The sequence below is a fragment of the Micropterus dolomieu genome, linkage group LG21, assembly GCF_021292245.1.
Source record: "Micropterus dolomieu isolate WLL.071019.BEF.003 ecotype Adirondacks linkage group LG21, ASM2129224v1, whole genome shotgun sequence".
Taxonomy (NCBI): domain Eukaryota; kingdom Metazoa; phylum Chordata; class Actinopteri; order Centrarchiformes; family Centrarchidae; genus Micropterus; species Micropterus dolomieu.
This window is the reverse complement of record NC_060170.1, coordinates 28820075-28834613: the sequence shown is the minus strand read 5'-3', so window position 1 is coordinate 28834613 and position 14539 is coordinate 28820075. Positions and strand designations below refer to the sequence as shown.

Below are 14539 nucleotides of genomic sequence, written 5' to 3'. Positions count from 1 at the left end.
ATTCACCGACAGTGGGAGCAAATTAAAGAGCTATCAGCTTTACTCCCTCTCACCTCTGATGGGATAGTAAATTCTCTATGTGAGAGGGATAAGTAAGCAAAAAGACTGCAAAGCCATGTGCTCTGATGTCATTTGTTAAAAGTTGTTGTTTACATAGTGAGGTAGTGAAGGGGACACAGACACGTGACTCATCTGTGTTGAACATGCACCGAATCAAACAAACAAAGTGACATGCTGGTGATACACAAGTCAAAAGTTGTTTGTTTTTGTTTTTTTGACAAAGATTTAGTGGCATGTGAGGTGTTTGACTGTAAAAATATAGTATCAATCAATAGTAATCAATATTATCATGTTATCAATCCTTTTGTTATAGTTTGTTTTCCGAAGCTGCAGTTAAAAACCTTGCTTCTTTTGCATCAGATAATACCACAATAACACTCCAGTAAACCTTGTCTAGCATTGATCAGCTCCCCAAATATAGAATTGCTTGAATGTGTTCAATTAATAGTTCAGTCTTGGATGAAGTAACGGCCCTGGAGTTTGCTCATTAACCCTGCAGAGAGTCGCAGTGTAAAATAGTCTCTCTGCTGCATTCTAATGGAAAAGACTCTTTTTATTCAGATTAACAAAAACATTACATTTTAATACCCAGCACATTACATCGGATCCTCTCCGAGTATTATTCTACTTACAATTCTAGAACTGCTTAACATTGAGCTTTCACATGTGTTTCATGCTGAGGCCTCCTGACTAATCTGCCAAACTGTTCTCCAGGGGATCTCTGAAGACCTTCATCCACACAGTTCACCTGCTGCAGAAACAAAGTGATCTGGGCCAGCTCCCTGTGTCAGATGTGCTGTACAGGTGAGGACACTACTTCAGTTCTCCTGAAAGATAGTTATTAGTGACTTTCCCCATTGTGTAACCACTTTTAATCTCTCCTTTTTCAGACTTTTGCTCCTAGAAGGAGGCCCAGGCTCTCCATCCTGCCTCCTGGGGGGCAAACACAGTGTGTCCTGGGGTTTTGAGGACATGCTGCCCACACCTGATAACTCTGCTGGAGGAGCAGAGAGTAAAGGTAAAAAAATCCTTCTAAGAACGTTTGTGTGATCTGCCTCTACATTTGTAAAACCCAAAAAATATGAACAATACATCTCTGTAGAAGTCTGTACATATCTAGTTTTCTGGCTAGAGGACTGTCCTCGTGTCAAATTTTCCATCATAGTACTGCCCTGCTTTCAAAGGCGCAATCTATCAGCTGACCCTGTAGAGTGATGGAAGCTGATCAGGGCATATATCCATAGACAAGGTTGGCATAGTCACATTTTAGTTAACCTGAGCCAGATCTCTGGCGGCATCACAGTCCTACACAATGACAAATGAAGCAAAGCAAACCGATGCCAAGATATTGTTTAACATCCTAATTCTCCACTTGGTCCACTCCCCTGTTAGGACACCTCCCACTTTTCATTCTGATTATCTGTCATCTGTCTGTCATTAACCTTATATTGAATTCTTTTTGTCCATGTGCCTTTCAGACACTGACCTGGGGCGCTGTCTAGCCACAGACGGGCTTTATCTGTATACCACTAACTCCTCTGGGAGAGGACTCAGCAAGCTGGGCTCTGGTTTACATGGGACACTTAGGTAATGTGTCATTCCTTTCAACCTGCCGTATTCGCAGCATTCAAAGAGCAGCAAGAGAGAAAGAGAGAAACACTAAAAATATCCCTTATCACTGCACCTTAAGGTAACAATGGCTCCAAGTCATTTCCTGTCCGTCTTTCATTCAACTATCTGCGGTACACAGTCGCATCCTCACCAACTGTCTTAGATTGATTTGGTTGATTTGTAACAATAAGGGTGTCGTGTGCTTTGCATCTTAATTCCATGCTGTGGAAGCAAATTATCCAATTTCAAAGCAGATGGCAGCTTCTTTCCACAATGTGTTTTTTGAATTCAAAGAGCTGAAGAGATGATTTTTTTTTTTCAACTTGCCGAAAAGATACATGCGCCAGAGGCCTGTGAGTTTGCTACGTTTTAAGCTAGAATAATCTGTTTTCTCAATTCTTTCTAAGGAATAACAACTTGGAAAACAAACATTTCTGTAAGTAGAGAGACTCAGTTGGAACCACACAGCTGCAATTAACTAGTGGAATTGCCACAATTCCTAGCATTGGCTAATGGGTCCCCGACAAAAAAATCAACCTTAAATCAGAAAAATTAAGTATTCGAATGGAGCACAATTCAGAACACAGAAATAAAGGCACTGTGCTTGTGTTTTTGCAGGGGTTTTGTGTACTGTCGAAATGAAGAGTTGGAGCCTGGCTGGGTGGTTTTCAGCAGTGGTCGCCTCCTCCACCGGCCCTCTTCCTTTGATGCCAAGCCTCATCACCTGTTCCAGGTCATTGACCCCTTCACCCTCCAGGTACTGTATACCTTCATTCCACTATTTTGAATTTGATGTTGACTCAGTCAGTAAATTAGTCTTATTGCATATTATTATCAACCTGAGCCTTGCATTCATCTCGTACAAAGACGGGCTATATAAAAGCTATGTTCAATCTATTTGTGGCCATTAAAATCCAACGAGCTCTTAAAAATCCTGTTGAAATAACAAGCATAGCCAAAGCCAAGGCTAATGTTCACTGTGCCATTTTCAGGTGTGCCAGATTGTGCCCATGCCAGCACATCACTTCCCTGTGGGCAGCAGCATGACCACGTTGCACCTCTGCTCAGATGGAACCTACCTGTACTGGATCTGGTCCCCTGCCAGTCTGAATGAGAAGACACAGAAAGGCCACTCTGTCTTCATGGATGTCTTTCACCTTGCTGTGAGTACTATATACAGTGCTATATACAGTTTCAGCTTTTATTCAGTTTGTTTAGTCCGTGGTCCATCTTTAATGTTTTCTCTCCCTCTTGTCCATGGTGCAGACACAGACAGGGTTGTGCGTTGCAGACATCTTACAGGAGAGGGTTATTCTTACTCGCAAGGAAGGCGAGTCTTCAAAGTGCTTGAATGAGCTTCTCTTGAGTCGAATGTCACGCTTCCGGGCCTCCCATTCTGCCACATTGGCTGCTCTAACAGGCTCTGCAATCACCAACACTGTCAAAGAGGAACAGTCTGGTAATTCATGAGCAAAGTCATCCAACAATCAAACATACTTTAATGTTCAATTCATGTGGATCATATTATTATAGGAATATTTTCTGGTGACACTTCTTTGTTGAACTCTTTTATAGCTGTCAACACTAGCTGTGGACTCCCTCTAAAGACCCTGAGAAAGACTCCGATGTATGTGTGTGGCACCTATCTAGTGATGCTGGTCTCGCCCCCCGGTGTATCGGGGAGCTCTGCAACACGCTCCCTATTTGGAGGTACCAGCAGCCTATCCTCTCTCAAAAGTAAGAGCACACACAGACACTGTTCTGTGATTTTTATCAAAAAGCTAGAGATAATGTGACCAAATGTAATTTTGATGTAAAGATACAAAACAAAGACTTTAAAAAGTCAAGAAGAAATCATGTTAAACTCTAGTGGATAATAAAGTTCCTAATTATAGTCTGAATACAACTCCAAGTTGAGTTATAGAGTTAGAATTAACACATTATGTTTGAATATAGACATTTATAAGCTCAGGTAACAAGCTCAAGCACACAATTTGTAATTAAAATGTAATAAAATGTTTTTTAATTGTAGAAACTGTTGTCAGTGATTAGTTTATTCACTTAACTTTTTGTTTTTGGCCAGTATTGGCCTCCAGCCTGGTTTTTAACCTGGCTGACGGTCAGTTCAGCAGCCGCGCAGACCTCATTGATGCTCCTGGCAGTTCTCTAGGAAGGGGGGCCCAGGTGGCAGGGCTAGGTGAGCTCAACTTACGTCACATTCTACTGTCATGTGTCAATGCATTGCCTATTTAAGTGACAGTGATTTTATGTAATCTTTTGCGTTATAGGAGCATGTTATGATGCACTGAACAACTTGATCTGGACCTGCTCCAGTGATTACATAGATCAGTGGTGCAATCCTGGGAACCAAGCCTTTCATCATGTGTGCCATAGGCTCGGTGTCAGCCATGTCATCAAAGAACCCAAAGGTAGAGAAAAATTACACTGAAACCACCAGATTTGTTCTGTCAAGTGAGAAATTTGAAGATCTTCAAAACTTGTCCTTTCACAGAGGAAACTGTGGCCACTGGCGAGGTGATCAACCAGCTGCTTCATCATGTAGGTGCTATGTGCATCCACCAGCTCAACCTGCTGGCGGCCAGCAGCAACAGCCTGCCCCTGGGGGCCCTACTGGGTAAACAACATCCTATTGAGGCCCGTCACTTCAGCAGCATCTGTGACATTATGGAGAAGGCCATGGTCAATGGAGATACCTGCATCATCCGCTGCATCTTGGTGGTGTTCCAGGTCAGTTTGAGGTGCAGCTGTGGGACAGTTTCGCAGAAAATGACTCGAGTTCAATTCGTTTTTTTGTCTGTCTGTTCCAGGTGGTGTTTAGGTTTTTTAATCCTCAGTCGGAGCAGAATAGGGAGAGTGTGCGTCGTTCAGGCCTGCTCCTGTGGCAGCTACTCATGGCTCCAGTGGATCAGATAGGAGCAGAGATTCAGAGAGAGGTGTGCCTGGCCATCAGGTAAGTCATATATAAAACTGAACTAACAGATAAAGTGGTGTTTTTTTATAATCTATGTGAATTATGATATTTAAATGGAACTTCTTTGTTTACTTCCTCTCTGTCTCTGTAGCTCAGGCCTGAATACATTGTATCAGGGTGAGGCTGAACTCAACAAACTGCTGAAACTGGTTTTAACTGAAGGTGACTATGAAAAATATCTACTTTTAATATTACTTGCACTGAAACTGTTTTGGGTGAATATGTCTAATATTGAGTGCATTTGTGCGTGACACCCAGGTGAAAGGAACAGTGGCCTGTCTCAGCTTCGTGATGTTATCCTTACCAACTTGGCAGACCAACTTCAGAAAAATAGATTTGGGAGTGAAGAAGATGACCACTACAGGTAAGTGGCTATCCTTTAACTATAATGTGCAACATCATTCCCCATAGCCTTTGATTTCCAGCACACAACAATGTCATGCTGAAAAATTTAGGTTAGCTCTCTGTAGGTATTCATTTGTTTAAAGTAATAGAAATCTGTCTCTTTTACAGATTGAGTGATGAGCTGCTGCACTGCATCCTTAAGACTGTAGTCCGTGAATCCTGCCTCCTCATTACCAAATGTCAAACTGTCGCTCGAGACGATTTCCAGAAGTTGCTCTCCACTGTGCCAGTATGAATATCATTTCAGCACCACAAAATGCCATCTGTGCTGACTAAGATCACATGTTTTGTGATATTGCACTTTTATAAACTTAAGATGGTTTTCCCTCTCTGTAGGTCGTCTCACCTAGTCTCCGCTACCTCATGGCTGTTCAGAACCACCTCCTCAGTAACACTGTTCTTATCCGTCCGGATGATAACGACGACAGTGACAGCTCCCTACAAGGGGAAACAATGAAGGTACAGGTAAACATCCCCTTTAGTTACCCCTACCTCTGTGCACGTGGAGTCTGTTTTTGTGTCTTGTCATTGAGAGACTAACGACCCCAAACGGAGCAACGGGAATGTAATTTACATTTGCATAGTTAATTTGTGCTCATTGCAGTTTTAATGATATCAGTTAAGAGTGGTATGTTAATTAAGGATGTGATGGTTTTAAATATCACTAATCATGTTTACTGATAAAATGATGAACAGTCTGATCTTTAAACCAACAGCTCAGAATGTGTTAATATATGGAGAGTTTTTTGTTGACATAAAAGTAAGGATGTGTGTAGACTTTCCATATTGTATGAAAGAGACATGATCATTAAAACTCTTGAAAGCAGTGGTTACGTAAGTGTGGGCCTATGGTATGTGTGGTCCTCAGGAGCTGCAAACCAGTATCCTGGCCCTAGCAACCAAGATCCTGGTGGGGTGTGATGAAGTGCTGGAGACCCTGCAGCAGGTGACCACAGCTCTCATTAACAGCGACATCCCTGACAGAGAAACCAGGTAAACATTTAATTATATATTTTTAACAGTACCTTTTCAGTCGGCCAGAGTGGCTGCTGGATGTCTTTTAAAATATTCTAGCCTCTTATTTTATTATATTGCCTGAGCAGACTTCTGAGGTCAATCTGTGGTGTCTAACTATATTACCATAAACCCATAATGTAACTGACTATCTGAAATAAAACCAGACATTATGTTCCCTTGGTTGGCTCTAATGCTCTATTTCACCATGAAACAAGATTTAGCTAAACCTGAGTAATGCCGTAACCTCCTTTTTATTTATTTTTTTTATCATGAGAAATCATTTATGGACGCAGATTTTTAAAATCACTGTGGATTTGTTTTAACTTTTCAAATGTGCCCATTTCTTGTGTTCTTTTTCTGCCTAGCATCCATCTCCTTAACGTTAAATTCCCACCTTCTCTCTTGTTGTTCAGGTTGAAAGGCCTGGAACAGGTAACCAAGGCCACCATGCTTGGGCACCTGCTACCAGTGTTGCTCACCTCTCTGATGCACCCCAACCTGCAGACCCTCACTCTAGCTGACGCCCTCATGCCTCAGTTGGTGCAGCTGGTCCTCTACACCAGTCAGGTTGGAGCCTTGCCAGTCCAAAAGGCAATTCTTGCATTAAATAAAAAGTTTTTCCTTAATTAGAAAAAGCAGTCATCATTTAAGTATTTATTTTCACTCTCTGTTTTCTAGACTGCCCTGTTACTAAAGACTCAGTCTCCACTTTTCACTGAAGAGCCTCCACCTATGGGTGGTTCTTTAGGGCAGGGGGCGAAGGCATGTGCTGCTGATGACAAGTAAGGTTTCTAAAGGGCCACCATAAGAATGTTAAAAATGAATTAGCAATTAATCAATCTGATTAAATAATGGATCACTTTGCAGCATAATTTAGGATTTTAATGAGGAAAATCTTCTTTCATCATGATTATACCAGAGCATATGGTAACTTAAGTACCAGCTGTTTTGTCTCTCATAAGCTGAGTTTTCTAAAAGAAGTAATTCTTTTGCATCCTTCATATTAGAATTCTTGACGAACGGGAGGAGCCCGGTTTCCTGACTGGATTGAAGATCCCTGCCCCATGGGCTGCTGGGAAGACAGTAGAGACGGTGCACCCTGTGAGGGACAATTACAAGTTCAAGGAGACAGTACACATCCCAGGAGCTCGCTGCCTGTACCTTCGCTTTGATTCTCGCTGCTCCTCACAGTATGACTATGACAAGGTATTCACTCTTACAATACACTAACTGTAGGCACAAAGTCCTTCATTCTTTGTAGCTCTTACATGCTTTGTGTGCAATTTCTCATGGCAAAGCGCTGGTTGGGGATATTTTACACTCAATGTATTCTCTAAAATTTTAGTTGGTTATCTATGCTGGTCCCAACACCAACAGTCGTAAAGTAACAGAGTATGGAGGGAACACTCTGGGATATGGCAGCCGCAGTGTTTTGGGGACAGGATGGCCCAAAGACCTTGTCAAGGTGAAATAAGCTGGGGTTTTTCCACGCATATACACAGTGAATATATAGTGCACATACAATCTGAAAGAGCTACATTTTTTTCTGTGTACTGTTTTTTTTTTAGGTTGAAGGAGACACTGTGACATTTTCCTTTGAGATGAGGAGTGGACGTGAACACAACACCCCTGATAAAGCTATGTGGGGGTTCTCCTGCACTGTCAGAGCGCAGGTAAACTGTGGGAGCACTGGCATGTCCCAAACATATGTATTGTACGCTTGTGTAAAACAGGCAGTGTGGAACATGAAGTGCAACAGCTGAATCTAAAGATGCTGTTTTATTTTGTTTTCAGGAGTCATCGGAGGATGTCTCTGGAGGCCTGCCCTTCCTGGCAGACCTTGCACTGGGTCTGTCCGTGCTGGCCTGCTCAATGCTCCGCATTCTTTATAACGGGCCAGAGGTGACAAGAGAGGAGGAAGCTTGCCATGATTTGCTCTGCTCAAAGCTGCTGCAAAGGTGACACAGCTGAACGAAAATATCACAAAATCTCTCCCAGTGATATTGCTTATGTGATTAAATATAGCACAGTGTAAGAATATCTACACATTCCTGAGTGGTATGTACCAAAACTGCTGGCTGCCAAGATGACAGACTGGTGATAAGCTTTGTTTATATCTTTAGGTGTCAGTGGCAGGTGGAATCAAATGGAGCAATCTCTCCTGCCCTCACGCCCAGCCCTTCACCTCTGCCACTCACTATTGAGGAGGACCGGGAGTTCACCTACCCGTCTGATGTGCTCATCCCACCCCCAGGCCTCATGCCAGGGACCTACTTTGACTTGCCTCGTATCCGCCTCCCTCCAGGCATCATGGGTAGGCTACGAGAGGTGTCTGGAAGGGCTCGACCACAATTCCGTCCTAGCATAAAGTAAGAGGGTCGCGCCTTCACAGTACAGGAGGGCATGCATGTGACATCCTTGTACACAGAAAGAGAAACATACAAACATTGCTTAAGACTAAAGAGAGGTGAAGAAGCACACAAGACTGTGTAGTTGTAAAGAACCAGGAGAACAGTTTTGAAAACGAATTATGTAACAAGATATAAATATTTTTGTAGACTGGTCCACAGAGGATCAGAATGTCCTTTGAAGTCCTTGTGATATTGATTTAACTGACACATCCTGCTTTAAAATCTTGTTTTCCAGCATATACAGCTTCATACAGTGAATTTTTGATTTAGTTCCGATGGCTGTTATGAAGATATTTATTTTCCTTTCCATATTGCAGCTCATCCTTTTCATAGAATCCATAGTTGGTTAGTTTCTGTGTTTATTGGCTGAGGGATGTGATATAGTCATGTCAATGCATGCCCTTGATAAAGATGGTTTTGTTTTCTCGTCGACAGAGTAACATTTCTGCTCAACCATTTTTTTTTTCTCTAAGGGAGGTGATCAGGCCAGATGTTATGGAGGAGGTTATAGTATCATGTGTCATAAAACATCTAAGCCTGGTGGATGCCCTTCAGTCACTTGTCAACTACCAGTACCGTGAGGACCATGCGGAGGAGTATGACCTAGTCTGTAAGATCATGGCAGAGACATTCAAGAAGATCAATGCTATGGAGCGACAGCTGCAGGTGAGCTTCTATTACACAGTAAGGTTTTTAAAAACTAATAAGACACACTGTGCACACTACGCTTGTTTGTCATTTTTTTTCCTGTTTTTTAATTAGCTTATTCAAGAAAGTTCCAGGTTAGATAGTTTAATAAAGTACTTCCTGTTGGCTGCACGGAATAGGATTGATGGAGAATTACTTTTGTACGGTATTGCATGTGCAAAGCTATATTTATTTGCCTGGAAGTTGCTGTAGTGGGCATATTTACACTACCTTATTAAATCTCTTATCACCAGGATCCTGCTGATATGACAACAAATTGGAGAGATTTTCATCATAGGCAGTATATTAAAATACAAACTGGAAATATGAGAATAGGTTATCAGTGAGGCTGACCGGAAGACCTGAGTTTAGCTTAAAAAAAAAAATCAGGCTACCAGCCTGAACAGAAACAGAAAGTGGGAGTCTTACTCTGTGTCTAATTATCTTATGTGTTGCTTTCAGAGTGTCGCAGAATTGGAGCAGAAGTGGCAGAATGAGGTAGAGGAGGCCCATCAGGGAAAGCTGGAGAACAATGCTCCTTTCTTTCACGACTACCACTTCTTTGAGGTACCCTGCCCCACACACACAATTTACAACCTTACTCTACAGATTATACCAGTACCACTACCATTTGGTTTGATGTTCATAATGTATTGTTTTTCTCGTACTAGAACAAAATTAAGGAGCTGGAACTACTTTGCTCCCTGAAGGAGGTCCCACTCGATTTTAGTGATTTGGAAAATGTTGTCCTTGCATTGAGGCAAGTAATTATTTTAATTCTTAGAACAGATGATATTATCTCAGTTGTCATGGGTCAGTTTCTCCAGTAACATTATGTATCTGTATCAACAGGGAGAAGTTCTTTCAGGAGGTAAACACCATGCACCTCAGAAGTAGCACCTCACTGGCCAAAACTAAGGCACTGGTGAAGAGTCTGATGAACCGCACTGAGCTGCTGCTCCATGTTACCATTGCTCCACATTGCAGAAGCCTAACCACCACACCTGCTGGCACACCAGGTCCAGGTACATATCATCTTCCTAATGTGTTACAAATTAGTTACAAAGTGATAAGTTGTTTGGCAGCAGGGTTGGGATTTAGAGATTTGTTCCTCATGTTGTCAAAAACTAATTTCCTTGCCGCCTTTCAGTATTTTCATTGTCAGTGTTGTCTGTTAGTTCATTCTGACAAAAGTCCTCTGATTTTTTTTGTGCCAGCCTCTAAGTCAGTGTCAGATGCCAAGACTGTGATCCCCATGGTGAAGCAGCCAGTCTTCTTACGCAGCATGTCTGCACCCTCTGACTTGGAAATGATTGCTAACCAGGACTTGGAGTTTACACATGCGCCCCAAAGGTATTGGTCTATATTTGCTTGATATATTTAGTGTTCAAGAATCCTTAAGTGAACTGGGGTTGAGTTTATTCCTTTACTTGTTGTTCTACCTTTAGGAGGCGACACCACCCTACTAGTCATCGCAGCAGCTCATTTACTCTGCTGCAGTCTCTGGCCATAGAGGACAGCCGTGACAAACCAACATACAGTGTGCTGCTGGGACAGCTCTTCGCCTTTATCGGAACTACACCTGATCAGGCTGTAAGTCTCTTACTCATCACTCACTCCTTTTTTATTGACATGTTTGTTGCCAGGGACGCATTATCATGGTGAAAAGGTGAATTCTGATCTGACATTGAGATCTTTTCTACTGGAAATTTTTGTAGGTATCAAGCAGCAGTTTCCTGTCTGCTGCGCAGACACGTTGGAGACGTGGCAGCACACGGAAGCAGGCACTTGTTCATATGAGGGAGTTGCTCACTGCTGCTGTCAGAGTTGGTGGGGTCACACACCTGGTGGGGCCTGTCACTATGGTACTGCAAAGTGGCCCAAGGTAATGGGACAGGGCTATAAGGCCTGACCTTTTAATCCCATACGCACCAGCACGTACCTTGAGATCCTCGGGCAGAGGTCTGCTGTCTGTTCCAGAGTCTCGACTGAAAACTAAAGGGGACAGAGCGTTTGCTGTCAGGGCCCCGAGGCTCTGGAACAGCCTGCCCGAGGAAATCAGATCGGCTGAGTCAGTGAACTCTTTTAAGTCCCTTCTTAAAACATACTTTTATAGGAGAGCCTTTCCCGATCTTATTTGACTTTATTTTATCCCTTTTATTTTATTGTATTTTACTCATTTTATATAAATTTTTCATGCTCTTATCTTGTTTTTTTGTATTATTCTTTACACTTGTTAAAGCACTTTGTAACTTGTTTTTGAAAAGTGCTCTACAAATAAGGATTATTATTATTATTATTATATTATAAACACTAGTAACAATCCGACCATACTCTACACACATACATAAGTACACGCACTAACCTATAAATGTTATAGTGATGCATGTGCAATTTTGTCATCATATTTCAATATAAAACAACACAAATGTCAGAGTAAAACAATGTTTGAATGATTCCTTTCCTGTGATTGTGTGCCATCTGTGCAGGATTGAGGAGCTGACCTGTGGTGGAATGGTAGAGCAGGTGCAGGAAGCCTTTGGGGAGACCATGACATCTGTAGTGTCACTATGTGCTCGCTACCCCATTGCCTGTGCCAACAGTATTGGCTTGCTTTGCACAATCCCCTACACCAGGCAAGATCATTCGTCTTGCATTATCACTGGGGTTGGGTATCGTTTCAGTTCTACTTATGGAATCAGGTTCTTACTGAATCACTGTTCTGATTCCAACCCCTTCAACACAAATCTTGTCTCGGTGACATTCATTCACTTTCTCCTTGCTCATCTCCCCGTTCATGGCTAAAGTGAAAGGAGTTTCTGTACTGGATGGGTGTCACTGGGGACTCGTATCTAAGAATAATATATTTTGGAATAATTTGTAGAAATCAGTTTACCTTTAACTTAAAAGGTGAATGTCAGCTCATCTGTGTTTTGTACCTGAGCGTGAGACGTTTGCTATTGTTAGCGTTTTCTGTAGCTGTATCTGGGGCATTATTGTAGCTTGGACACAGCAACACATTGAACACGGTGCATTCCTTGAGATTCACGCCGTGTTGAAGTTTGTCATATTGGGTTCTTGATACCCAACCCTAATTAACACCCTTTTGATTTGTCTCTGTACCTGTAACCTCTAAACCCTCAGATTCCTTAATGTCATTTGTTATCTATGTTGTTATAGGAGTGAGGAGCAGTGCCTGGTCCGGAGTGGTCTGGTCCAGCTCATGGACAGCCTGTGTAGTTTAAGTGGTCAGAGGGAATGCAGCTCAAACGAGAAACAGACCAAAAAGCAGAAGGTGGCCACCATGGCATGGGCGGCTTTCCAGGTGCTGGCTAACCGCTGCATTGAGTGGGAGAAGGTGGAAGGTATGTTTTGCTTGTAGGTCCTTATTCTGATAATGTGTCAACAGCTATGAAGCTCAATATATTGGTGTTTGTCCAGAAAAAGGTCCTCGTACACTAGGACAGGCAAGATGAACTTGCCTTAAAGTGCACATTAAGAAGGTTTTCCCCCATGGTCAGAAGAAAGTTGGTAGTATGTTTTAATGATAGGTAGGTAATCAGTCATTTTCTCTTTAAAGGTGGGTCTACAGATGCAGTACACTCTGGTCTGGCACGGCAGGTGTCCAGCCTGTTGACCAATCACCTGGCGAGAGCCACAGAGTGCTGTGGGAATCAGGCAGCTGGTAATGATGCCTTACAGGATGTGCTTAGTCTGCTCAATGACCTTTCCAGGTAAAATTTTATGTCATGTATGTATATCATGTATCATGTATTTGTATATGTATGTGTGTATTTATACAGCGTTTCTTTGTTTTGTATTCCAGGAGCCACATAGGAAAAGCTATCCTCAGCCAGCCAGCTTGTGTTTCTAAGCTTTTGTCTCTGCTGCTTGACCAAAGACCTTCTCCAAAGCTGGTGCTTATCATCCTGCAGCTATGCCGAGCTGCCCTGCCTCTCATGAGCGTGGAGGACTGTGGTAACGTGGCCCTGCCTTCATGGAGCTACTCTATTAACACTCTAGATGCTGAGCAACAAGATGCTACGGACCCTGCCTCTCGCATTGCCGCCTTGTTGCTAGCCAAGCTGGCAGACTACGTAGTACCAGGTTGGTCTCTTACCTAGGAGTACTAAATAAGTGTGTGTGATAGGGGCCTTTTAATAAAAAATTAAAATGATAAATCAAAACATGAGCAACTGGATAGTCATGAAGTTAGTTTCTCCTGCTAATTTTTAATAATTACAATATTCCATCTTTACCAGGCTGTCAGACCCTGCTCTCCCCAAGCTCCTCTGAGCCAGACACTAGCCTGTCCCGTGCCAGTTCCAAAGGAGCTCTGAAGTCGGAGGATGCTGGGGAGGAGGGTGAGGCTGTTGATGGCAAGCTATCAATCTTTATCCACAAGAGAGAGGACCAGTCATCCCATGAGGTTCTACAACCACTTCTCAGGTAAGGTTGTTGCTAATGGCTTTTTTGTTTCTATTTCATATTAGCAATCTTAATCTGAGTTTCTGTGACATTTTTTCTATCCACTCCAAAATGCAGCAGCTCAGAAGGACGTCCCTTTCGGCTTGGCACTGGAGCAAACATGGAAAAGGTGGTAAAGATGGACCGAGACATGACAAAGGTAAGAGGTTTACTGAAGAACAAACACACATTTACCCAGAACCTAAAAGCATATACTCACAATATTAAAACTTGCTATCGTTACTGCTGCTGTCCTATTTTAAACCCTCCCTAGAGCGGCAGCTGTGAGGTTATCACAGAAGAGGCATCTGCTGCCCTGAGGAAGGCCAACAAGTGGGCCCAATCTGGTCTGATAGTGAGTGTTGGTCCGCCTGTGGAGACACTAGCCCAGGAGGCTGCTGGAGGCATCACCACTGGTGACAAGAAGAAAACTGCTCAGACCGCTGTTTGTAGGGACAGGAATGCTGAGCTGGCCAGGTAAGAAAATAAAAATAACTACAGTAGTGTGATTACTACAGTGAGGAAAATAAGTATTTGAACACCCTGCTATTTTGCAAGTTCTCCCACTTAGAAATCATGGAGGGGTCTGAAATTGTCATCGTAGGTGCATGTCCACTGTGAGAGACAGAATCTAAAAAAGAAAATCCAGAAATCACAATGTATGATTTTTTTTTAACTATTTATTTGTATGATACAGCTGCAAATAAGTATTTGAACACCTGAGAAAATCAATGTTAATATTTGGTACAGTAGCCTTTGTTTGCAATTACAGAGGTCAAACGTTTCCTGTAGTTTTTCACCAGGTTTGCACACACTGCAGGAGGGATTTTGGCCCACTCCTCCACACAGATCTTCTCTAGATCAGTCAGGTTTCTGGGCTGTCACTGAG

The 14539-nt window shown here is 42.6% G+C and overlaps 1 protein-coding gene across 4 annotated transcripts in view; it reads left to right on the top strand.

Moving 5' to 3' along the window:
* The window catches only part of LOC123959735 (probable E3 ubiquitin-protein ligase HECTD4), a 46037-nt gene that overhangs the window by 5704 nt on the left and 25794 nt on the right, over positions 1-14539 (top strand). The window contains exons 3-39 of one of the 4 annotated variants that reach the window (XM_046033986.1): positions 775-864; positions 951-1078; positions 1539-1647; positions 2290-2428; positions 2664-2834; positions 2938-3130; positions 3247-3408; positions 3755-3868; positions 3960-4100; positions 4184-4419; positions 4500-4642; positions 4755-4825; positions 4922-5027; positions 5177-5297; positions 5405-5527; positions 5940-6061; positions 6499-6676; positions 6764-6867; positions 7093-7291; positions 7431-7550; positions 7654-7758; positions 7880-8043; positions 8209-8454; positions 8970-9162; positions 9646-9750; positions 9855-9943; positions 10036-10208; positions 10401-10536; positions 10632-10776; positions 10902-11068; positions 11673-11819; positions 12364-12548; positions 12764-12917; positions 13010-13290; positions 13446-13632; positions 13729-13810; positions 13925-14127. In XM_046033986.1, coding sequence (XP_045889942.1) covers positions 775-864; positions 951-1078; positions 1539-1647; positions 2290-2428; positions 2664-2834; positions 2938-3130; positions 3247-3408; positions 3755-3868; positions 3960-4100; positions 4184-4419; positions 4500-4642; positions 4755-4825; positions 4922-5027; positions 5177-5297; positions 5405-5527; positions 5940-6061; positions 6499-6676; positions 6764-6867; positions 7093-7291; positions 7431-7550; positions 7654-7758; positions 7880-8043; positions 8209-8454; positions 8970-9162; positions 9646-9750; positions 9855-9943; positions 10036-10208; positions 10401-10536; positions 10632-10776; positions 10902-11068; positions 11673-11819; positions 12364-12548; positions 12764-12917; positions 13010-13290; positions 13446-13632; positions 13729-13810; positions 13925-14127 — 5532 coding nt within the window. Of the gene's footprint in view, positions 1-774; positions 865-950; positions 1079-1538; positions 1648-2289; positions 2429-2663; positions 2835-2937; positions 3131-3246; positions 3409-3754; positions 3869-3959; positions 4101-4183; positions 4420-4499; positions 4643-4754; positions 4826-4921; positions 5028-5176; positions 5298-5404; positions 5534-5936; positions 6062-6498; positions 6677-6763; positions 6868-7092; positions 7292-7430; positions 7551-7653; positions 7759-7879; positions 8044-8208; positions 8455-8969; positions 9163-9645; positions 9751-9854; positions 9944-10035; positions 10209-10400; positions 10537-10631; positions 10777-10901; positions 11069-11672; positions 11820-12363; positions 12549-12763; positions 12918-13009; positions 13291-13445; positions 13633-13728; positions 13811-13924; positions 14128-14539 lie in introns of all 4 variants that reach the window. The other 3 variants (XM_046033985.1, XM_046033987.1, XM_046033984.1) reach the window with 3 other exon arrangements.